This window comes from Protopterus annectens, chromosome 13.part0 (genome assembly GCF_019279795.1).
Source record: "Protopterus annectens isolate FY-2018-M chromosome 13.part0, PAN1.0, whole genome shotgun sequence".
Classification (NCBI taxonomy): domain Eukaryota; kingdom Metazoa; phylum Chordata; order Ceratodontiformes; family Protopteridae; genus Protopterus; species Protopterus annectens.
Window position 1 is genome coordinate 259,672,506 of NC_056747.1, and position 25,731 is coordinate 259,698,236.

Consider the following 25,731-nt stretch of genomic DNA (forward strand, 5'->3'; position numbering starts at 1 on the left):
TTTAATATTTATAAATGGTTTTATTTTCAAGCAGTATTGATTGGGCATCTTGACAGTTTATTTGCAAGCTGCTGATACAATCATAGTACTTTTAGGTCCTGACTTGTATATTGTATGGTATCATTTTTTCACCCTTTAACTGCATTAGTAAGAGTTTTATTAGTTGATTTTTCAGCTGTTAATGTGGACCCCTCAGCATTCATTCTCATATTGCATGTACAGTGGTGCATCCTGATCTTGTATGGCAATGCGATTCGATGTTGCCCCCCTTAAGCAGAAGTGTAGCTGGATCAACCAGCGTCCTGGGATGGTACTGTGAACCAGTGCCCCAATCCCTCGGAGGGAAAAAATAAAAGACTTCATTGTAATAAACTGATCATGTCATTACAGTTAGTGCTATACACCCCCCTCAGATCTTCCATTAAGTGCAGACAATAAAAAGCGGCCATTCCTTCCACTGGCCCACCAATCTGGTGGCCAGATGTGTTACATGCCCCCCTCCCCTCGTGCCCTGGCCATTCAGGTCACATTTCTGTGCCCTTCCCCCAATCCTTTTTTCAACTTATTCTATTAAAAAAATAATAATGTCTTTTAAACTGTAGCAAACTATTTGCTACTTTTTATCCCCTGTCTGCATGGAGCATTAAAGTGCTCGTGTTTCAATTTTTTAATAAAAAAAAAATATATATATATATATATATATATATATATATATATATATTTATATATATGTTCTTTTTAAACTTTACCAAACTGCTTGCTATAAATGTAGCAAACAGTTGCTACATTTTATACCCTGCCTGCATGGAACAAAACAATGCTCATATTTTAGGTAAAGAACTATAGCAATCTGCTATAGTTTAGACCCCGCAGAAAGTAATACAATGCTCAGGTTTGACTGCTAATGCAATACTGGATTTTAAAAGCAGAGTTTTGTATTAAAGAGGGATCAGGATGGGCTTATCACTGCCCTAGCACTTTGCACCTGGGGCAGTTACCCCTCTTGCCCTAGCTACGCTACGGCCTGAAAAATGATGTAGTCTAAATTAATATGAAACATTGAACTATTAACCTTATCTGGTATGTCATATACGAGTGTTATAATCATTTACATTTTTATTCTTACTGTAACTGGAAGGATAGGTTCTATGATGTGTATGTGCTGCTTCTTCAGTTACTGTTGGCAGTGTAGACTTTTCAGTTATTTTCATGGAGTTATGCTCTGTCTGTAAGGCACTGTATTGTAAATGATTTATGACTTTTTTACTCACTGGAAAAATGTTTTTTTCTAAGATCGCCCCTTAAGGGGCCTTGGGCAGAGTGGTACTAGTTGATTAACCAAGGAACTGAAGTAAAATAAGCAGTTAAGTAATTTCTTCCAACTTGCTCCTTTTTTATTATTATTATAAATGCTTTGTACTTCATCTTACTTTCAGTGGTATAATTATTTCAATGTTGTGCGTGCTAGGTTGCAGTTATGGTGCTGGGGCTGTTCTGATTTGTTGTTTCAAACTATGTATAATTGTTGGCTCAATAGATGAGTGATCAAAGATATTTAAACCAAATGCTGCTTGGTTGAAAACAAATGACAGAAAACACTTTTTTGGCAATCCTTGAGGTTAGAACACTTTTGGCAGTCCTTGAGGCTTCACTTTCCCCCCTCTGTTGTGTAACAGACTTGGCATATATATGTTATGGAGCTATGAAGTTCCATGCAATAGTAGCTTTTTGAAAAAATTGCTGAAAATAGTTTCCAACTTTATTTTTGACCACACATTGTTTGATTTAAATGTCTTCAATCACTCATTGTGAATCCATTTGCTGATGTTCATAGTGTTTCACTGTTGCAGTCATTACACTTGGGTTATCCTGCTGGCAGGCGACCCGTAGTCAGCCCGAGTTCCAATGTCTTGGTCCGGCGTCGGTTGCTGTCGCCTCTTCCCTGATGTCAGTGCGCCAGGGGTATAAAAGTTGCAACCGACACCATTTTCTTCAGTCTTTCTTGCCGTTCGGTGCCCGAAGCATAAGCAGTTCGCAAGTGCCGGTCGGCCGACTCCTGAGATTTTCAAAATTGAATTTCAGAACAGAAGTCTTCAATAAAGCTAAGTACCCCGTTGGGTAAACATTTTCTTGCTCCAGACCGATGTCACTAAAAGTTAATAATTGTATTTCTTGTGGGAAGCAAATAACTCATAAGGACTTCCACTCTTACTGTATTCCTTGCCTAGGCCCTGACCACGACGTCACTAGTTGTCGGTTTTGTGCTAGATTTAATAAACGCACTATTAAACGTCGGTTTGATTTTGCTTTTCATTATTTTGGACGAAGATTTAATTACATAATGCTGTCGGAACAACTGACGACCGGAATGTATAAAAAACGCAAAGACAAAGAAAAAGACAGGCATCCGAGGTCCAAAACCGACGACGAAGCCTCTTCTAGGCCAGTCGCCGGTATTCAGTGAGGTGCTTTTGCAGCCCCTGACACCCACTACCTCAGAGTCACAGGCCGCAACCGACAGCCACGTGGAGACACCGAGGCCTGTGGAAACTCAAGGTATTGGGCCTACGGAAAATATACCCTCAGATGGGTCCAGAGTCGCTGAACAGGCACCGGCTTCTGAGGGTGTTTTCAGACCTTCACAGCTTACAATTAAAGCTACTACAGCAGCAAAGGCAAAGTCAAAAACACCATTAAAGACAAAGAAACAAGTGCAGTATTCTCCAGAACAGTCATCCATGCCTAAGAAACAGATGCTTAAAATGGTCGAAGACCTTATTACTTTAATCAGGGGCTCCCATCCCCCTCCTGACAAAAGGCCTAGGCAAGACACTGATTATGATTCCTTTGATCAGGTTTCCATTTCTTCTGATTCTTCCTCTGACCAGGGCTATTCTCTCCCTCCCTATGAGGACTCTGATGCTGAAGAGTCCATTCCTTCAGCCTCACCGCCTGAGGATTACTCTTTTGGGGAAACCTTGCACACCATGAGGGAACACTTCCATTTGGAGAGCCAGGATTACTCAGAATCCGAGAAAAGGCTCAGAGATTTCCTTCTATTGCCTCAGCACAGGCCCTTGGCTATCCCCCCTGTGCTTGATATTGTTGATGTTTTTTCTGAATCCAGTCTGTCTCCAGATTCTTTACCCCCTGCACCAGTAAAACTAGACGGGTACTACAGGGTCCCTGACTCTCATAAATTTCTTTACAAAAACCCCGCTGCGGACCCAGAAACTATTTCTCAGGGTCCAAAAGGGGTTAAAACTTCCACTGCCAAAAATCCTGTCCCCTCAGATAGGGATTCCATAGCTGTGGACAGATGGGGAAAAAAAGTTTGCACTTCTGCTACTTTAGCTGTAAGAGCTTTAAACTGTCAGTTTCACATGCTTAAATATCAGCAGTATCTCATGTCATTGTTAAAGCAGAAAATGGTTACAAATACAGAAGGTCCTGGCTGTAAAGAAATGCAGGATTTATTGCATGCAGTTGAACAAGTGGGAAAGCAATACTCTGCAATGTGGTTTTGATTCATTAGAGGCTTCTTGTAGAGCCACAGTTACAGGCTCAGTTATTCGAAGACATGCTTGGTTGAAAGAACAAAGTTTACCTGACCATGTTAAAATGAAATTATTGGATGCTCCACTACAGCATGACACTGGTTTGGTGTTAAGGCAGAAGAGGTTTTAAAGAAAATGGAGGATAAAGCAAAGTCAATGCAAACTGTGAAAGATTTCTTACAGGTTCAGCCACCTAGATTTAGCAGGAAATGGCCTTCAAAAAATCGGTCCTTTCCAGTGTCCCTTATAGAAAACAGTCACAATGACTTCCCTCTGCAAATGCCAAGCACTTACCAGTTGACACCACCCCTAGGGGGAAAGCTAGCACTTTTCTCAAAAAATTGGCACATGATCACCCAAGACCAATGGGTGTTGAATATAGTTTCTCAAGGGTACAGGTTCCACTTCCACATGCTTCCAAAACGTATGCCAAACCTGCCTTAAAACCAATGGGCAGAGGCACAAAAACAGATTGCAGCTCTTATGGATATGGGAGCTATTCATAATGTCCCACAAGAAGAACAGGGCCAAGAATTTTACTCATGACTTTTCCTAGTACCCAGAAAGGACAAAGCATGGAGACCAATACTGGACCTGTCCATCCTAAATACTTTCCTGGATATTCCAAAATTCAAAATGTTAACACTACAACAACTCTTGCCCATGCTGGGCAAAGAGGCTTAGCTAGTTACTTTGGATCTCAAGGAGGCATACCTGCACGTCCCAATCAGACAATCGTGCAGAAGATACGTCAGATTTATAGCAGGCTCAATGCATTATCAATTCTCTGCACTGCCCTTTGGCTTATCTACTGCGCCCAGGGTCTTCACAAAATGCCTGGCACCAGTAATTGCATTTTGCAGGCAAAAAGGAATTCAAATATATCCCTACTTGGACGACTGCCTTGTTCAAGCAGAGAGCAAGGACATTCTTCTAAAACACATGGAGTTTGTAAAAAGATTACTAATTTGCCTAGGGTACACAGTAAACGAAAATAAATCAAAACTAGTGCCCTCTCAAGAGATAATATTCCTGGGTGCAAGCTTGAATACAACTTCCCAGATGGCTTATCTCACACCAGACAAACAAAGGCAACTAACTCATTACTTTCAAATGATGGCAACAAAAACCCAGCTCCCTGCAAGAAAAATTCTGCAGGCCCTGGGTTTCATGGCTTCTTGCATTCTACTAATTCCATATGCCAAACTGCATATGAGGAAACTACAATGGTATCTAAAAAGTGTTTGGACTCAGCATTGTCACAGCCTAGAGACAATCATAACCTTGATTCCCTGCCTACAACAGGAGTTTCGATGGTGGTCACAGGCCTGTCACCACAACAAGGGACAGCCTTTCACCTTACCTACAGCCAGGCAGACAATAACAACAGATGCATCGGATTATGCCTGGGGAGCACATATGGCAGGAAAATGTATTCAGGGCATGTGGCCCAAGGAACAACTGCATCTTCACATCAATCAAAAAGAGATGCTAGCTGTACAGAGTGCCCGGACAGCCTTCAAGGACCTAATACATCCAGGACAATTATTATTAAAGACGGACAATACCACAGTTATGTGGTACATAAACAAGCAAGGGGGCACACATTCCTACCCCCTATGCAGACAAGCCATGACTTTCTGGAACACAGCACTGACTTACCAGGTACATCTGCAAGCACAATTCCTGCCAGGAACAAAAAATACACTGGCAGATGAACTAAGCAGAAATCTCATGGATCCTCACGATGGAAGCTAAATCCACAAGTAAGTGTTCAACATGATAACAAGGGAATGGGGACGCCCAGACATAGATCTATTTGCCTCCCCTCACAGTTGCCAATTACAGAAATTTTACACAAGGACTTATCACTCTCAAGCATGGAAAGTGGATGCTCTATCTTTCAACTGGAAAAATCTGACAGTCTATGCCTTCCCTCCGATGCCTCTTCTCACCAAGGTGCTTCTAAAAGTCGGACAAGAGAGGCCAAAAATGATCCTGATTGCACCAGACTGGCCACGCCAGCACTGGTACCCAATCCTAAAGATTTTGTCCCAAGGCCTGCCTTGGCCTCTACCTCAAATCCCTCATCTTCTGACACAGCAAAACAATCAGATTCTGCACAGTCAGCTCAGAACCGTAAACCTGGCAGCATGGCAGATAATGTAGCCACTCAGACTGCACCTCTCTCTAAAGCTGTTATGGATGTAATTTTGGAAGCCAGGAGACCCAGCACTAGGAAATCTTATGCGGAAAAATGTAAGAGATTCTGTGCTTGGAACCAGACACAAAGCCTTGACCCACTGGTCCCTAATATGCCTCAGATTTTACAGTACCTGACTGAGATGTTGGACAAAGGCCTATCTTTTTCTTCTATTAAAATCCATGCGTCTGCCATTTCAGCTCATTACAATACGGATCCTCTTATTTTTTCACATCCTCTACTACGACAATACCTCAGAGGGGCAAAGAATATAATACCCCCTAGGAGAGCACCAGTACCTACTTGGGACCTCAATTTTCTTTTAGAAAAACTAACACTGCCTCCTTTTGAACCAGCCAGCACAGTTGATCTAAAATTCTTGTCATGGAAAACTGCTCTGCTCCTAGCAATTACTTCAGCAAGAAGAGTTTCAGAGTTATAGGCATTAATGGCTGTGGAACCTTTCCTCATTTTTCACCAGGACAGGGTTTCTCTAAGGATGAACCCAACATTCATGCCAAAAGTGGTCTCCAATGTGGCCTTAAACCAAACTATTCATCTGCCTGCTTTCTACCCAAATCCCCAGAATAAAGGGGAAAGACTTCTGCACTCTTTGGATATTCACAGGCAGCTACAATTTTACTTGGACTAAACAAAAGCTTTCAGAAAAACTGAGCAACTGTTTGTAGCATATGCTGCAGGATCACAAGGAAAACTTATTACAAAGCAGACAATCTCCAAATGGATAGGACACTGCATCCTATCTGTTATGCACAACATGGCAAATCTGTGCCTAAGGGCATTAGGCCTCATTCTACCAGAGCAGCAGCCACTTCAGCAGCTTTCTTCAGAGGGGTACCAACCAAAGACATATTAGAAGCTGCAACCTGGAGCTCAGTGCATACTTTTACCAAGCACTACCACTTTACCTCTACTCCAAATCCAGAGCAGGCTTTGCCACTGCAGTTCTGCAGGGCTTGTTAGCCTCGCCAAATCCAGTCTAGACCCAGCCACGCAACCTCAGCTTTGGGATTCTACCCAAGTGTAATGACTGCAACAGTGAAACACGATGAACATAGTACAGTTGTGTACCTACCATAAATGTAGATGTTCGAGTGCATTCACTGTTGCAGTCCTGGTTACCCACCCACCATCCCCCTCTGTGCTGGGACTATTCTGTACTTCTCAACTCTATGCAACCTATGTGGTGTATTTGCTTTTAGAAGAAGAAAATGTTTTTACTGATATATGCATGGTTGTTTGGCATATTTTTATCTTTACAGCCTTCATATCTGGGGGCACCTGACATTTGGAGCAAGAAAAACTGAAGAAAATGGCATCAGTTGCAACTTTTATACCCCTGGCGCACTGACGTCAGGGAAGAGGCGACAGCAACTGACGCCGGACCAAGACTTTGGAACTCGGGCCGACTGTGGATCGCCTGCCAGCAGGATAACCCAAGTGTAATGACTGCAACAGTGAATACACTCTAACATCTACATTTATGGTAGGTACACAACTGTACTTTCCTTGCTACTAACGGATCTCCCAAATATATATGAAATTGATATCAATTACAATTAACTCACACCACAGATTGTTGCATTTATTCACTGTTCCTTTTTTTCCCTTGAAATTCTCCAGTTTTCTACAATGACGAGTTTTTCTGAGTTTCGGGAGGAAGTACAGAATCTTAGGAGCAAGAATGAAACGGGGTCTCAAAATCACATATTTAGGGCAGTATCACGGATTCTCTGTGGCTTCTCCGAAAATGAAGGATTGAAAATCCCATCCTTGAACTGGTATGAGGACAATGACATCAAGGCATTCCTCGGCAAAAACAAAACAGAACAAGGACCACTCATTCTAGACAACTCCACAAGTGAGAGCATTTTTTTTCAAATTTTATTGCCTTTAGTGTCTGCACAGCAAGCTTATAATGTTAAAAATTAATTGACTTTTGTTTGTTGGATACCTCACTTTTACTGTACTCGCCTCCTCTTTTGCCACCTCACAGTCTTAGTACTGTACTCTTGCCACTGCTGACTGGTTGCTAAGGGTTAAGATGGTGGTGAGAGGTAGCAATCATCATTGGTTGTTGGCAGCAGTGCTAGAGCACTTTAAAATTTTCAGTTGCACTCTGAGTGAGCACAGAGCCTGACTGAATGCCAAGTGCAGCTTGCCATACGTTTGCCCCATGGTGTCTGTCTTTGTCAAAGTAAGATGCCTGTGATATATTGATGCACTTTCTGTTTAGCCTCTTGCAGTGAGCAGCCCTGCAGCAATGAGATCCTCTACCGTGCAAGGCAAGTGGAAGCCTGTGTTCTGTCACTTCCATCTCCCCTGGCACCTGTCTACCTTGCTGAGCTTTGTTGTTTTAGGCCTTTTTGAGAGACAAGCTGTATGTAAGTGAAGTGGCATTTTTTTCTTAGTGCCTCCATTTTTCTTTCCTGGCTGTCAGACCTTTGACCCATATATGCGTGTTATTTTCACTCATTCCTGGCTTCTAGGATCACTAGAAGGGAAAGGCAGGAGCTGGGGATCATGTATCTAATCCAGTGAGAATTAAGAAATGTGTTGTATGCTCCTAGGCTAATGGCCCTGTGGTCCTTAAAAGCCTAGCCACGAGATTATCCCCAAAAAGAAACCTCAGTCAGCACCTGTCACCCTGTCTGTAAGTGACACAGGTGGAACCCGTGGGACAGATTTGTGATTACACATCCACTCGTCAAGGTTGCACGTAAAGAGGATCAGTGAGGTGCTCTTTTTGACGTGTATGTGGAGTCTATTCCGGAGATGGGACAGCCTGTGGAAGACAAACCTGTCTCTCAAGCAAGTTTTGTTGATGTTGCATATAAAGATTCGGGCCTTTTGAGCAGGTAGTGCATGAGGAGTTAGACTTATGGATATGGAGCATCTCTAGTAGGGCAGAGTCCAAGATTGCTTTGTAGGCGAGACACAGATCAACCCTCAGCACTCTATATGATACCAAGTAGAGTGATAGTGATTTGAGCCTGTCTGCACAGGACAGGTGTTGGAAGCCATGGATTCTCTTTGTGTGGTATTTCAGTGGCCTTTTCAGTTTGTGCAGATGTTTGGAAAGGTACATCTTAAATGGGGCATTCTACTCAATTATTGGTCTGAGAGAAGAGTAGAGAGAGGTAATAACCTCATTTTTTTGGATGCAATCCCTTTATTTATGAGATGAACCATGTAAAAGGCCTTTCTGACCAATGCCGCAACATGATGGTCGAATGCGAGGTTATCATCTTGAGTTCCCAGGTCTCTTACCACAGGTCATGTGTTAAGGGGTTTGCCGTTGATGTGGTAATCAGAAGGGGTCATGTTTTTGTTGAATGGCATGATGATACATTTTTTTGCATTTAGCTTGAGGCCATGACTTTGGCAACAGTCATTAGTTGCTGTGAGACAGTCTTGCAATATGTTAACATCATTTGGGGAGTCAATGACAGCATCCAACTTAGTCATCCACAGACTTGGTCAGCCACAGGCCTTTTATCTTTGCCTGGAACTCTGAGAAATAGATGGCAAACAGGGGTCCCAGGACAGATCCCTGGGGAACTTCACTAGTGACAAGTCTACTGTGGGAGATCGAGGTGCCTATTTTGACTTTGAGGGTCCTGTGTGTGTGAGCCAGTTGGCCACCCGCCTGAAGAGAGAGGGATTTACTCCAAGTTGCATTACTTTTTGATGATGCCTGAGTGGGGGATTGTGTCAAAGGCCTTGGCCAAGCAAGGTAAGCTGTATGCACTGACTTTCCCTCATCCAGGGCCTTTAAGTACTAATTTGGAACAAACCTGGAGTTTGCCACTGAGGTTCCTGATGTAACTGAAGAACACTTTATGGTTTCCCTTTGTTTTGGAGGCTAGTTTTGATTCATAATTGGCCTTGGAAGTTTTCACTACTGGTCTAATTTGCTTTTTGAGGCTAAGGAGGGAGTTTTTCCAGTTTGGAATTGGTTACTTTTACCCTTGGACAACAGTTTCTTCTTTTGTTGTAAAGCCTGTTGATAAGGATTTCCACCAAATAGGTTTGTGTTTCCTTGAGGAGCAGATTTTAGTTCTTTTGGGTATGGCTGAGTTTAAGCAGTTGAACAGGTGCTTGTGTTCTGCATTGGCGTACTGTTAGCATAGCTATCTGCATCCTCTGAAGGTGGTGTGAAGCTACAGATACCCTCCCTTTGGAGGTTGTAGTCTGTTTTTGAGGAGATTTTTAGCTTGATTATGGTTTGAATGGGGGGGGGGGTTGGGTGGGATAGAAACTTTGAATGAGACTGTCCGATCTGATCTCACCAGGGAAGTACATAATATCGTCAACCATGTTGGTGAGAACCAAGTCTAGAATGTTATCTCCCCTGTGGGGGATGACATAAGCTGCTCTAGTGCGTTAGAATTGATGGTCAGGAATTGAGAGAGTGCATTGGTGCAAGAATAGTTCAACTTTTCTATGGTGGGTTAGTTGAAGTCAGCAAGGATCAAGGTGTTTGGGGTTACCTTGATGAAGTCAAGTAGATCCAAGTAAGAGGAATAGGTGTCCTGAGTCATGGAGGGGGGGGGGTCTATTGCTAGCTATAACTTGGATGGTGTCTTGTCAACTGTCAGTTTTACCTATTCCAATGCATTATGCTGGCAAACCAGTCTGGAGGTGTGCCTATCCTTAATGAAGATAAACTCCATCACCCTTAGTCTTCCTGACCTCATTTTGGGGTCGGAATGTGTGGAATGAGGTATAGCCTGTTAAGGCAGGTGCAGTATCCTTTTCACCAAGTCCAGTGCTGATGCAAACTTTCTCATATTGGCCATCAGTGTGTTTAGGATTAGCTTTCTTAAAACCTCAGTAGAGGTAATTGAAAAGGCTATATCCAATATAATTGGGATCAAAGGCCTTGCTACTACACAGCTGCCTAAACTTGATTTAAAAAGTGTAAATGGTAAGGCATTGTTCACCTTTAAGGGAATGGAAGGTGCTGTTACAGCAAGGAAATTTATTTCAACCATTTAATTTTTTCAGTGTGTACTAATTGTGAATTTCTGGTGGGGGAAAAAGTGACAACTAATCCACAACATTGTTCTTCACATATTGTCATTGAAGCACTTATATGACAGCAACAAATCACCACTAAATCTGTAACTAACATTAGTGTTGTAGACATGTTAGTGTGGTTTTATATGACGGATTATTGTACTAATGATGTTCTTTGTAAGAAATTTGTGGATAAATAAATTCTAATTTAGTGATGTCCTCTATTCCATAAGAATAAAATAAGTAGCATACTCAATATGTGGTATAATTTAAGCTCTTGTACAAAGTAACCATGGTGTGTTGTAGCTTATTGAGGTTGGAGTATTCAGGATGTCTTTTATAATCACAAAACACCTAATGTTGATAATGTGGTTGCAGACCCATACTTCTCTCAAAGGGAGTACACATGCTCTTTGGAATAATTTATTTGTTAATAAAGAATAGAGATAATACTCCCAGAAATGCAGCACAACATATTTGTATTAAAATGGTATAGATATCGACCACTGAAAGAGTGTCCAAATGGTGACTGAATATTAAAGCATGCTAGTGATCCTAAAAGCAATTTTGAAGTTATCTACTAATTTACTGGCCTGTAAATGGCTGTGATAATGTAAAGTGGACATAAGCATGTTAACAAGTCTCTTATTTGGCATTAATATCTCAAGCAATCGTGTAGCCATAAAATCTATTTCTAAATCCCATTGTCAAAATTTTCTTTACCTTTTTTTTTTCATGAGAGCTAGGAGCTAAATCAAAAGCTTTAGGTACATCCAGATAAACTGCATAAATAGGAAGACTTAAATTTATTGTGTTTGTCAACGTTCATGTAAAAGTTCATTAGGTTGGTTAAGCAAGAACAGCCTTGGGTAAAACCGTGCCATTCATTATCTGAATTTAGCATCATGTTAAGGGGTAAACCTAACAGGGTTCTTTTAGAAGCTTTCTCAACAACAGAAATTAGGCTGGCTGACCTAAAATTATCACGAGTTATTTTTTAAAAGCCTTGGAGAATGGAATTGGCAAGTGCCTCCTCTGAGTGCTTTTACGAATTATGTAAGCAGTGTTCTTTGAAATGGGTAGTAAGGCAGAGAGAAATGTCCTAATATATCTTGCTTACAAAATAACCATTAAGGCTATATGGTTCAGCAGATACATTCATTTTGATTGTCCAGGGCTTTAGACTCACTTTCCTTGGTAATAGGACAGTAATATGGCCCAGATGGCATGCTGGATAAAAGGGATTTTTTCCAGTGGAACAGTTTCTAAAACTTTGATCACTTAATTGTTCTACTGTTAAGCAGAAGTCTGTGATAATGACTCTCAGTGTTCAACAGTAGGTAAACACACGGTATTGCAATTTTGTGTACGTGCTTGAAAAAAATAATTTTTATTGTCCCTTATAAAGACTGCTAGTTTTGTTTATATATTGATTTGCCATATTTAACTTTCTTTGCTAGTTTTTATAATGTTATGTAATACTGTGCCTTTTTATGTTCAGAAATTTGGAAAATTCTTGTATGCATGCCAATACTTCTATTTCTTACTGACCAATTTAATGTGCTTATTTGTCAGAGTGGAAGGTGTTTTTTTAAGTTTGATCCTCTTCCCAACTGGACAAAGTTTTTTCAGTTATCTTGGCTATTTTAATTTAAAAATCCCCCAGCACATGCTAGTATCAGGTGATGTGAAGTAGTCTAGCTAAATCCAACTTTGCAAAGAGTTGGATATCTTCATAATATGCCTGGTAGAATGTTTTGACTGGGACACATCTGAATTTGATCACAGTATGAATAACCAACTTCCATTTTAGACAGATATTGTCAGACTTGTCGCTCCACACACAGTTTGATATTTGTAGATTCTGTACAGGAATCGACTCAGACCACATCAAGCATATTTGCTGCCATAAATAAGCTGTGTATTTAATATGATCAAAACCAAGTTTAACAATGATCCACAAAACCTCATAAGGTGAGTTACATGTTAATAGGCATTCTAGACTGATGGAGAGAATCTAAATTCCCTGTTGCAGTTGTGGTGTCTGCAAAACATACTTTTTTAAGATCAGGAACAAAGCCCAAAGGCCCTCTTTGGATAAACTGGGACTTTTATAAAATTTAAGTACTATCCATTTTTTTTTAAATGCATGAAAAACGTACAGAGAAAGGACCTCAAGTTTGGAGGAGTCATTCTTCATTGTGGAGGTCAGAAAAGTGTCATCATATATAAAAAGACCGAGTCATGTGTAATGTTAACTCTAAAATTATGATAAACACAGACTCCTCTTAAGCGTAGTGGGTGATTTTTGTTGCTGAACCAAGTTTCATTTATAGTAATATCACATGATCCCAATTTATTTCAAGGAATTTGTTGTTAAAACATGCATCATTACACAAGAAAAATGCAACCTTCCTTGATTGATAATTATCCAGAGTAATTGGGAAGGGTCTAAAAAGATTTAAGCATCATTGTCAATTGTAAACTCAGAAGTGTGTTCCATCTGTACTCAAGGTGAAGGTTATCATAGCCAGGGAAGTGTGGTTTCCCTGCTAGATACTCCAAAAGAAAAACATTTGTTTCCCTTGGAAAAAAAAACATAATTGGTTTACTTATGTTGTTGTGGTGGCTTTTCTATTTTTAATTATAATAAACATGTGAGGGGTAATAGCGAATGATTTAGGATACCCTTATTTGAATATTAAACCAAAATCTCATTCACTTTTGTAATGTAAACCTCATTTATGATTTCCATTAAATCATTGCTACCTGCAACCACAATAATTATGTCCCATCTTGTTATATTAGATCTAACTGCTACTTTGTCATTCTTAAACTAATGAATCTTGTACTCCCAAAATAGTTTGTTGAGGTTCTGCGTCTTGCACCCCAAATTCTAGTGTCCTGCTTTTCTTTCATTTAGGAGAGAAGGGAGTATCCAAGCCTTGTTCTTGGTCCTCAGTGGCGACCATTTTCTTCCTTTTTGGTACTACTGTCACAAAATTAACACCCACATTAAGAGGCTCACTGGTCAATGGAAGATTGTTTACAACATGTACACACGTTTCAGTATCTGAAGGACACATATAACAGTATATCTTAGATTAGATCTACATGCATACTGGTGGGGCTGTGATTCAGAAGTTCATCAAAGAGCAATTTGAAACATTTTCACAGAAATCTTGGACTTTGGAACCCCCCAAGGAAGGGAATCTGATGTAAATCATAATTATGGGTGAATTTTAAGAATTCAGTCGTGGAATCAATATATAACATAAATTCCTTAATCAGTTCATGTGGTCCATCCCATAAAACAAAAATGTCATCAAGGTAGCGGGTATAGTACTTAATGTAACTGTACAACATGGAGGAAAATAAAACTTTCTCTCCCATTGTGTCAACATTCGCATACAAACCACCACAAGCTGACCCTATAGCCACCCCTTCTTGTTGCAAAAAGATCTCATTGTTAAAAAGAATAAAATTATTCTTAAGCACAATTTCCATCAAATGTGTTCATATTAGTACATCAGAGTGGTCAACATTCTTGTCATAGAAAAACTCACTAAACTAATCAAGACCAATATTATGAGGAATCACCGAATGCAGATCTTTTATATCAGTGGTTAAGAAGACATATGTATCTTTAAAAGATAGCTTATCAGCAGATTCCAAAAAGCTCCAGGAATCTTTGCAAATGTGAGGTTCACTATATACCAAATGTTTCAACTTAAGATATAGATGTTTAGCCAGGGGATGTGTGATGGGCCCTTTAGCATCTACTATGGGGCGCATGAGTGGTTGTAGTAAATTTGTGTGTATTTTGGGTAGTCCAAACATTACTGACACTTTGGGGTGTAAAACTGAAAGGTAGTTTAAAACTTCAGTGGATATAGAGCCTTCAATAAAGAGATCCTGTAAAATCATTCCTGATTTTTTGTGTAAGCTCCATTCAGTTCATTAATGGAGGATCTCGCATAAGCTTTGCTGTTTAATATAAATAACATTTTGTTGTTATCTTCTAAGTTCATTAAATCCACCCCTCCCCTTTTATCTGGTTTCATGAGTCTGATCTTATCTAAAGCATCCTTTATTTCATTGATAAGTTCTCCTTAGTATTAATTTCGATGTTGTTGTTTCGAGGTTGTTCGATCTTGGATACCTGTCTATCAACTGTTTAGTCAGTCATAAACAGTCGACTAAACAGCTGTCAAGCAAGCCCGCATATGTACACACGTGTATGTGTGTGCACACACACACAGATATATATACATGCACACTTACACACACACACACACATATATATATATATATATATATATATATATATATATATATATATATATATATAGTGTGTGTGTATGTATAGAATGTTCACACACACAGGGTATTTCAAAATGTGGTATTGGGAGAAAATAGGTTTTTAAATCTGAATATATGGAAAATATTACATTTTATTCTAGATTTTTGGATGTATTTTAACTTGGACGGGTCCTGTGGATATAGTTAAACCTATTTATATTAATTCATCATATATTTTTTTAACCTTTACTTGTAGTTGGAATGAATCTTCTCCTCCCCTCCACCTGGCTGCTGTGCGCCCTGCTCCTGTGTTTGAATTACACACTGTGTTCCAACTTGTCCCTGCACCAAACACCTGCATTTTCCCAGCCGGATGCCTTGGAACATTAGGGCAAACTAAGGAAATTACCTTACAACTCCCAGAAAAGCTTTTCCTTTGAAAAGGCATTGAAACACTGTGTTCCAGCTTGTCCCTGCACCAAACACCTGCATTCTCCCAGCCGGATGCCTTGGAACATTAGGGAAAACTAAGGAAATTACCTTACAACTCCCAGAAAAGCTTTTCCTTTGAAAAGGCATTGAAAGTATGTATTGATACTGACACAAATTGAAACAAGATAAATGTTAAGACTTTACTAGGTTAGGCAAGTTTCTCAGGTAGGCTAGCCAGCAGTCTAACCCCCCCCCCCAGTCCTTCACTTCTTTCTTTCTTTTATGAGTAAAACCAAACGAAACAAACCAGAACCAAGAAATGGACTTGCTCGACGAAAGTTTAATGAAAGACAAATTAATCCACAAAGAACGAATGTCAGGTAATATCAGATAAGCGCTTTCGTTTGGCTGCTGCCAAACTTTTTCAAACAGTTTACACATCACTTCCTGATGGTTAAATAATTTTTATCAGTGATGTAAGCAATTAAAACCATTCAAAATATTAAAGAGGCAGTGTGCCTACATAAAAGAACCTTTAAAAACAATGTAAACAAAGCAGTTTTTTGCGATCCAAACAATTTTTTACAATCAAAACAATTTTTGTGTATACTGAACAGATGGTCAATAAATATATGCACATAGTATGTAATAAATAATTATAATATTGTTGAATGTGTAAAAATATTATGTATAAAATATTATATTACCTTCTCCACAAAACTAATGCTAGCGATGGTGAACATGTATAAAATATTAAAACTATCTTCACGAAACTCTGTTACTAACCTCAAAATAATCATAAATTAAAATGTTTGTGTTTGTTGATTCATTCCATGTGTGGTATTCGCAGTGTCCATTATAGAATGTAAAATGTAAAATATACAAGTGAAATCTATAAAAATACAAAATGTGATTGTTAAAATTATAAATATCAATATAAAATATAAAATGCAAAATATAAGTATAAAATTGTGCATATTTATTACATACTATTTATTATCAACTTATTGTAAGTTGACATAAGTGACGTTTATTCCCATTCATACACATACATTTTATTATTTCCATATACATATTTTATACACTTTATATATTCTTTGACATCCTTATATACAGGGTTGGATTTGCGAGCGCACATCATACGCTGTTCCTTTGTGTGCATTTCTTGCATTTTTGGCATCTTCAACATGCAGTTATTATGCACACACATGCATATGTTTTTTTGTGCATATATTTATTGACCATCTGTTCAGTATACACAAAAATTGTTTTGATTGTAAAAAATTGTTTGGATCGCAAAAAACTGCTTTGTTTACATTGTTTTTAAAGGTTCTTTTATGTAGGCACACTGCCTCTTTAATATTTTGAATGGTTTTAATTGCTTAAATCACTGATAAAAATTATTTAACCAGCAGGAAGTGATGTGTAAACTGTTTGAAAAAGTTTGGCAGCAGCCAAACGAAAGCGCTTATCTGATATTACCTGCCATTCGTTCTTTGTGGATTAATTTGTCTTTCATTAAACTTTAGTCGAGCAAGTCCGTTTTTTACTTCTTTCTTCTATATTACTCATACCTCCTCTTATTTATCCCCTTCACTCAAACTACTTCATCCTCATTCCCCTCTTAGACCCATAAATCTAGCAGGAGACCTTTCCACTGCTATACAGTGACTGGCCAACTAGGTGGGATCTCAGTAATTAGCTTTCTCAATAATTAGCTTTCTGTACTGTATTTTCTACCCTATCTCTGTATCCCTACCCCCATTACTCTGTTCCCAGTTTCCTCTGATTCACTTATATGTCAACTCTTCTTTGTCCTAAGGCATCCTTAATCATTCTTCCTTCTAGCCTCTGAACATTGTCTACATTCCCCCACCTTCAGACTTACCTGCTGAGTCTCTCACTTCACTGATTGTCTTCCTCTACATTCTGCTCCCTTGTCTCTGTTATTCTTCTGTCTTACCCCTCTGTTATCTCTATTGCTTACTATTTCACTCTGTACTCTTGAACCTCTCCTTGTCTTGCTTATCATTATATCTACCAGTGCCGCTTTCCCACTTATTCATCTTATCTTCCTGATCCTCTTATCTACCTTCACTGTCTCCCATGTACTCTACTACCTCTAATAACTAAGCCCCTCCCCGCAACATAAGTATTGATACCTCCTATCTGTCCTCCTTCTGCTCAATCTCGCGGCTTCTGCCCTATACCTGCTTTTGTCTCTTTTCCCCTCCCCCTCTGCCCCTACGCCCTAGCTCACCTTATAAGTGTACCCCAATCCTTGGCAACGCCATCTTTCTTCTCCTCCCCTCCACCTGGCTGCTGTGCGCCCTGCTCCTGTGCTTGAATTACAGTAAGAGAAATTATGCTTCATTTGTTTAAAATGATTGAGTTATATTACTTTTAATTTTTTGTACGTTTTTTTTTTTTCTGGAGCTTTTCTCCCCGGGCCTCCACTGAAAATGGACATGTATCCAGTTGGACTAGCCCGGTCAACAAATGTAAAATAAAAATAAAATAAATGCCTCTTTTAACTTTCAAACTGTTATTAACCGCTTTTTATTTGTACATTGCTTTAGCTTTTGTTGCAAACGCTGACACTATCTGAGCGTTGTGCACGTGGCTTGTAATGAATGTACCTTGATGTTAATATTATTAATTCACACTGTTTTTTGCTGACTTACTATTGCTTTTGCTGCAAACACAGACATTTACAGAGCGTTGTATATGCATAGGCTGTTTAAAGAAGTTGTTTGCTCATAAGAATTGTTTTTTTTAGAAATTATTAACCAGTAATGACCTCCTTTCCTGATCGCTACATTTTCTGACCACTACTAAACTTTGTATAACAGAATATAGTCATTTTCCTATGTTCGGGAACTTTTTAGAGTTTTGTAGCATCTCTCTAAAAGCATACTGCCCTCTACTTAACTAGCCTTATTAACATCGACTACTGGGGACTGACATAATCACCTGAGCCATCTAAAAGATGCGCACGAGTACTGAATCATGAGGTTCTCTTACCGCTAAACTGCAAAACAATATTCTCACCCTCCCTAAATCCAAATAACTTGTATACACATAGGCTGTTTAAAGAAGTTGTCTGCTCATAAGATTTGTTTTTTAGTAATTATTACCAAGTAACGACCTCCTTTCCTGATCACAACATTTTCTGACCACTACTAAACTTTGTAAAACCGAATATAGTCATTTTCCTATGTTCGGGAACTTTTTAGATTTTTGTAGCATCTCTCTAAAAGCATACTTCCCTCTACCTAACTAGCCTTATTAACATTGAATACTGGGGACTGATATAATCACCTGAGCCATCTAAAGATGCGCACAGGTACTGAATCATGCGGTTCTCTTAATGCTAAACTGCAAAACAGTATTCTCACCCTCCCTAAATCCAACATGGTATCAGCCCTATTTTACTGTGAATTATAAGGAGGTTTGTAACTGATTATATTTGCTAATACTATAAGTCGCAGTGTTAATTAACAAAAGGACTACTCCTCTTTAATTGTTTTTACTGCTCCTCCCTATCTTAACTCAGTTCACTGTTTAAGTTAAGTACTGCCCCAAATTCTCGGTAGCTTCGGGCACTAAAAGGAGTCATAGAAGTTTGAAAACGCTACAAAGTATTGCTATTTACTGTGGTAACATATCCAACTGTGTCTGTGAAACATTTGTTTACTGTTTAAGTTTAGTACTGCTCTGAATTCTTAGTAGCTTCTGGTTCTAAATGGAGTTATAAAGTTTGATAGAGCTACAAAGTACTGTTGTTGACTGTGATTACAGAAGCAACTGTGTCTGCATAATATCTTTACCGGCTCTCTAAGTTGATACTGTATGCCTTACTACCTTTTCTCTCTCTATATATCTTACCAGCACTGTGTTCCAGCTTGTCCCTGCACCAAACACATGCATTTTCCCAGCCGGGATGCCTTGGAACATTAGGGCAAACTAAGGAAATTACCTTACAACTCCCAGAAAAGCTTTTCCTTTGAAAAGGCATTGAAAGTATGTATTGATACTGACACAAATAAATTGAAACAAGATAAATGTTAAGACTTTACTAGGTTAGGCAAGCTTCTCAGGTACGCTAGCCAGCAGCCTAACCCCCCCCCTCAGTCCTTCACTTCTTTCTTTTATATTATCCATGCCTCCTCTTATTTATCCCCTTCACTCAAACTACTTCACCCTCACTCCCCTCTTAGACCCCCAAATCTAGCAGGAGACCTTTCCACTGCTATACAGTGACTGGCCACTAGGTTGCGTCTCAGTAATTAGCTTTCTCAATAATTGGCTTTCTGTACTGTATTTTCTACCCTATTTCTGTATCCCTACCCCCATTACTCTGTTCCCAGTTTCCTCGGATTCACTTGTATATCAACTCTCCTTTGTCCTAAGGCATCCTTAATCATCGTCTTCTCCTCTATCCTGACTTTCTTCCTTCTAGCCTCTGAACATTGTCTACATTCTCCCACCTTCAAACTTACCTGCTGAGTCTGTCACTTCACTGATTGTCTTCCTCTACATTCTGCCCTCTTGTCTCTACCCGCTCCGTTCGCCCTTCAGGCTCACTCCGCTCCCCTATCCTACCCCCAGTTTCCACCCACCCCCAGTGCTCCTACATTTATCCCTCCAGAAACCACACCCCTACCTTACTCACACCAATCACACAAATCTCATCTATAACACTCCCACCCCTATCGTACACATCTCACCTACCAATTACCCAACTCTCCTCTACCTCATACATACTTACTATTATTTCTCATTCTCTCTCTCATCTCCACTCACTTAACAATGCACACTACAGTGAACCCTTCTCAAATTCAAATATTGATTATCATTTCACTTATAACTCCTCTAGCATCTACCTATATCTTAACCTCCTATGAACTACCAATGTACTCCACCCTTACCTTTCCCTCCATACACACCTCTACACCTATAACACCTTTTTCTGCAGATCCACCCCCTCATTTTATCTGCTACCAATTTCTACTTCCTTTATCTCATCCTTACTCAAAAAACTTAAACCTACCACCCCCTCCGCAGACAATCTTCCTGCTGAATTCCTGCAAATAGGAGCTAAAGCCATTGCCTATCCCATTTCTATTCTGATAAACAGATCTATTAATGAAGGAACTATCCCTTCAATCTGGAAGATATCTCACATCATCCCACTACACAAAGGGGGAAACTCTAATGACTTCTCTAACTATTGTCCCATAGCACTATTATCCCCTATTGCTAAAATTATGGAAAAATGTATCCATAAACAACTACTAAACCACCTTCTACAAAACAACCTACTTGCTAATTGTCAGCATGGTTTTAGACCTTCCCACAGTACCACCACTGCACTGCTCTCATTTACAAATTCCATCAACTTTAATCACAACAAAAATAGTCTTTCATCTGCACTCTTCATAGAGTTATCTAAAGCCTTTGACATGGTTAACCACCAACTACTTCTGCACATTCTGAATTCTCTATCACTTGATCCTTCTTCCATAACTTGGTTTAAATCTTACCTAGAAAACCGACAGCAGGCGGTACTCTGGAAAAATTCACTATCTGATCATCTTCCCATCTCTCTAGGGGTGCCACAAGGCTCCATCTTAGGCCCACTTCTTTTTTCCATCTTTATTAATGACCTGCAATCAGCTATCCCAAATACTATCTGTATTCAGTATGCAGACGATTCTACTATAATCTGCACATCTACCTCTCAAACAGAACTCCAGTCTCTTACCCAAAAAGCCTTTAACACTGTAGAACAATGGTTCTCTCATCGCTGCCTACTACTTAACCCCAAGAAAACTAAACTGCTTCTCTTATCACCAACCTGAAACACATCCCCTTACACTTCACTATCAGTTCCAATAACGGTACTCTCATTTCTCCTGACACTACCACAAAATTATTAGGAATGACAATAGACAGCAATCTAAACTTTGACAATCATATCAACACAACAATAAAATCAGTGAACAAAAAAATAGGAGCCCTATACAGAATCAAACCCTTTCTTACTCCACTTGCAAGAACTACATTAGCTAGAACTCACCTAATCTCTACTTTACTCTGCTTCCCCCATATACACCAATTTATCAAAAAAAAACCTCAATAAACTAGTAACATCTTACAATAATATTGCTAGATTTGCTACAGGATCCCCTTTTAGAACCCATCACTGCCTGAACCTAAAACAATTAGGTTGGCTAGAACTTCCTAATCAGCTCGAACTTCAACAACTCATAATAGCCCACAAAACCCTGTACCAACCCACCAAAACTCCAATACTCTCTAGCCACATCGCACCTTATTATAATCAGAAACATCTACGCTCTTCAAACAAACTATTGATCAAAACAACCATATCCAATAACTCTGCAGGTGACTGCCTGTTCTCAAACTCTGTTGGAAAAATATGGAATAAACTACCCTCAGATATCTCATCTCTGACTTCTCTCCCACTTTTTAAAAGGAATCTAAAACTGCATCTCAATACAAAATGGCTATGCCCCATGTAGTAACCCAGACTAACTCTGTTTCTTTTCTTGTCTTCTTCCCTATTTTTTCCATACTATACCCTATAACTCAACAGGGGACTGCCTGTTCTCCAACTTTGTTGGAAAATATGGAATAAACAACCCTCGGATATCTCATCCCAGACTTCTCTCCCACTTTTTAAACGCTTCTAAACAGTACCTCAATAAAAATGGCTATGTCCTTGTACTAACTAGACTCACTCTGTTTTCTTTTCTTTTCTTCTTCCCTATTTTTTTCTCCCTACACCCCTTTCCGCTTTTCTTTACCTCTCATTACACTTTAGCATTCTTCTTATAAAATTTATGTTTAGATTCTTTATATTGTAATGATTATTGTGATATGCACATCACGTAGGTTGTAGTTTATGTATTTTTTGGTTTTAAGATTGTAATTTGCAATTTCCTAAAAAAAAAAATACTATTTGGTTTGCTGTTAGCATTATATTTGTTATAACTTCTGTTGTAACGCCTTCTTAAACCTTGTAATAATTACTGGAGCTTTTCTCCTCGGGCCTCTACTGAAAATGGACATATATCCAGATAGATTAGCCCGGTCAACAAATGTAAAATAAATAATAATAAATAAATTATTTGGATATAATATTATACAAGTGTAAGGATGAAAGGAAATATGAATCTACTATCTATTTCAAATCCATGTTTTCTAATTCTTATTTGTTATGTAGTAGTCACCACCCTTTCAGGCAAAAATATAGTTTAGTGAAAGGCCAAATGATGAAGCTAACATGGATGGTTTTCGAAAAAGAAAAGTTATTGGAAGAATGAAGTGTATTTAAAAAGTTGTTATATGAGAGGGAGCACGCAATAAAGTTGTGTAAGGATATTGAAAAGGAAGTCCTTTCCAAAAGAAAGATCAATTTGAAACCAGTTTTGGAAGGGGGAAACTGAGGAATGATATTACTGGTACCCCTATTAAGAATTTAGATAAGGTAGTGGTTTTAAAATATAGTAGTAAAAATAATAAAATTAAAGAAATTCTAGGACATGGATCCATAGTCATAAGTCTTTAGTGGCTAAGTTGGGTATGGAAATGAAGGTTGTATATAAAAGAGGTAATCTCAAAAATATCTTGGAAGGAAATACTTGGGGATAGCAATGTATTAGAATGGGACTGTAGAAATGTGGTAATTGTTCATATTGTCCATATATTTTCATGGATAATCAAATTAATATTGCTAATTATCCTAACAATATTTTTGTAAAGGAAAATAATTGTAATATAGCAGGGGGTAATATATTTAGCCTGCTATAAGTCTTGTTATATCTTCTATGTAGGTAAAACAGAATTTATGACCACCTTTATAGTCTACGGAAGGGAGATGTTAATAATGCCCTGTACAAACATTTTTTACTATGTGTTAACTTCGATTTGTTTAGAATTTTTATAGTTGAAAAGGTCTCCCCACCTTTAAAAGTGGGTGACTGGCAGACCTATTTGGAATATAAGGAATTACGGTGGCAACATTTATTCAAAGCAGCTTTATTCCCTGACTTGAATGCTATTTATATTAATGTGCTAAAGCTGAGATCTTTGAGATTATAAGCTTTTATTTGTGTACTGGTTCAAATATGTATTTCTATGAAATGTTGGTATTTTTATTTATTATTTATGTGAAAAATGCCTTTAAGGAGATTAGATTAATTAGGCTAGTTAGGAAATTATTTAATATTTAGGCTAATTAGGAAATTATTTAATTGTTTTATATAAATTAAAGATGATGGTTTTATTTGTTATGATGAAGTTCGTATGTTGGGGACGAAAGTGCTCAATATTAAAGTTTAAACCTCCTCGCTTCGGTGTGTTCAATGTTTTGTTATTACTCTTGGCAGGTTTGCTCTATCTAGTAACAGTTTTATTCTTCTCATGTAGTAAGACTAAGTACCCCAATTTCTGCACTGATTTATACATTGCACTTGTTATACATTTTGTGTTTTAAGTTGTAAAAGAAGCTGTACATATGTTTTGCCTGCTTGTATACAACTTTTCTGACTGTAGGCTTTTGGTCTCAGAAGCACACTTGATGTCAAAAAAAAAACTCCTTTACTTTCCTGTTATAATTTTATAATAACTTGCACCGTTTTTCTCATTGGCAGTTTGTATGCTGACTCCGGTGAGGGACAGTCATTAAGAGCAAAGATGGATTCACATGATATTTTCAGATGCAGATCCCTGCACCAAGCACAATTTCTCTTGAGTACACGGGGAGCATGGTTCATACCTTGGGCTGGACTTTTTTTCTCTCTCCAGGCACTCAGAAAACTCCACACTGACCACTTTGGAGGTCTGTATCCCCGTTCCCAGTAGCTGACACAACACACACGTACATACTTTGGAAAAGCTGGCAAATATTTGCTAGCTGTGCCCCTTTCTGCCCAGACTCTGAGGTAATCATGCTGCCACCAGTCAAGTACCCTAAGGCTCATACAAAGGGTACCCAATTATATTGTGTAAAATTAATACCAATACAAATTATAGGGTGCGACCAAAGCAGCAAGGCTTTCAGGAACAGCCACAATCTCACTAAAACAAGGATAAGTACTCTCAAGATGTTAAAAGTATTCTCTAAAGGACTAGCCACAATGAAGGGTATTAAAATATTTAACGATAAATAATAAAACCGAAAACAGGAGAATACCGAATACAATAAACAAGAGTTTAAACCCTCTCCTCTTACCTCCCAACACTAAGACTTGTGAGAGATGCACTTATGTCACCAAATAGGAAGCTATGCACTTTCCAGCCAAGACTGGACTAGCTGGTCAAGAGGAGAAGGTCAACACATGCACCGCACCACATGGAACACACAGCCCTCCAGAACACCCACCATCACAGCTCACACATAGAAACACAAACCACACATCCACCTTCATGGAGGCTCTCAAAATTTACACAAGCAGCAGAGACCTCCAAGGCAGAAATGTATTCGACCACCACACACAGCACCAACCACTGGACACTTAGATAACCTCCACAGTGTGCCCTTCAACCTAAGCCCTTAAGGCAAAACACTTTACCCAGTATACTAATCATAGAAGACTCAATAGTGAGGCACACCGATGTTCCACTCATTAGGTTGAATAAGGAGAAGGTAACAATCAGTTGTCTGTCAGGTGCCAGGATCCACCACATAACACATGCACTTGGGTCACTCCACAACAAGTGCAAGTATGACTCAGTCATTGTCCGTGTGGGTGTGAATGACCTGAGGCTCCCCTCCCTGAACTACATGAAGAGAGACATGGTGGAGCTCTCAGAATATGTGGCCCAGGCAGGTATGACCCTAGCCCTGAGCAGTATCGTACAGTCACCCAGAATGGTACCGCAGTACAAGCAGAAAATGATTGATTTCAACAATTGGATAAGGTTCTAGTGTCATTTTAAGGGGATCCAGTATCTGTCTGCATAGGATGACATGATTGACAGACCTCGATGCTTTGCCAGAGATGGCCTGCATCTGTCACCCCTGGGATTCTGGGTACTGGCTAAGGTTCTTGCCACCCCTGTAGTGCCTTTCTAAGGCGATTTTCCAAAGACCAGATTTCCACCGTAACAGCTATAAACAAATGCAGTCTGAGGGTCATGCTGCTCAATACTAGAAGTCTAAAT

At 39.1% G+C, this 25,731-nt stretch overlaps 1 protein-coding gene across 1 annotated transcript in view; it reads left to right on the forward strand.

Annotated features, from left to right (window-relative positions):
• ABCA7 (ATP binding cassette subfamily A member 7) overlaps nucleotides 1-25,731 on the forward strand; it is an 882,362-nt gene that overhangs the window by 93,507 nt on the left and 763,124 nt on the right. The window contains exon 8 of the mRNA XM_044053819.1: nucleotides 7,405-7,642. Coding sequence (XP_043909754.1) covers nucleotides 7,405-7,642 — 238 coding nt within the window. The remainder of the gene's footprint in view (nucleotides 1-7,404; nucleotides 7,643-25,731) is intronic.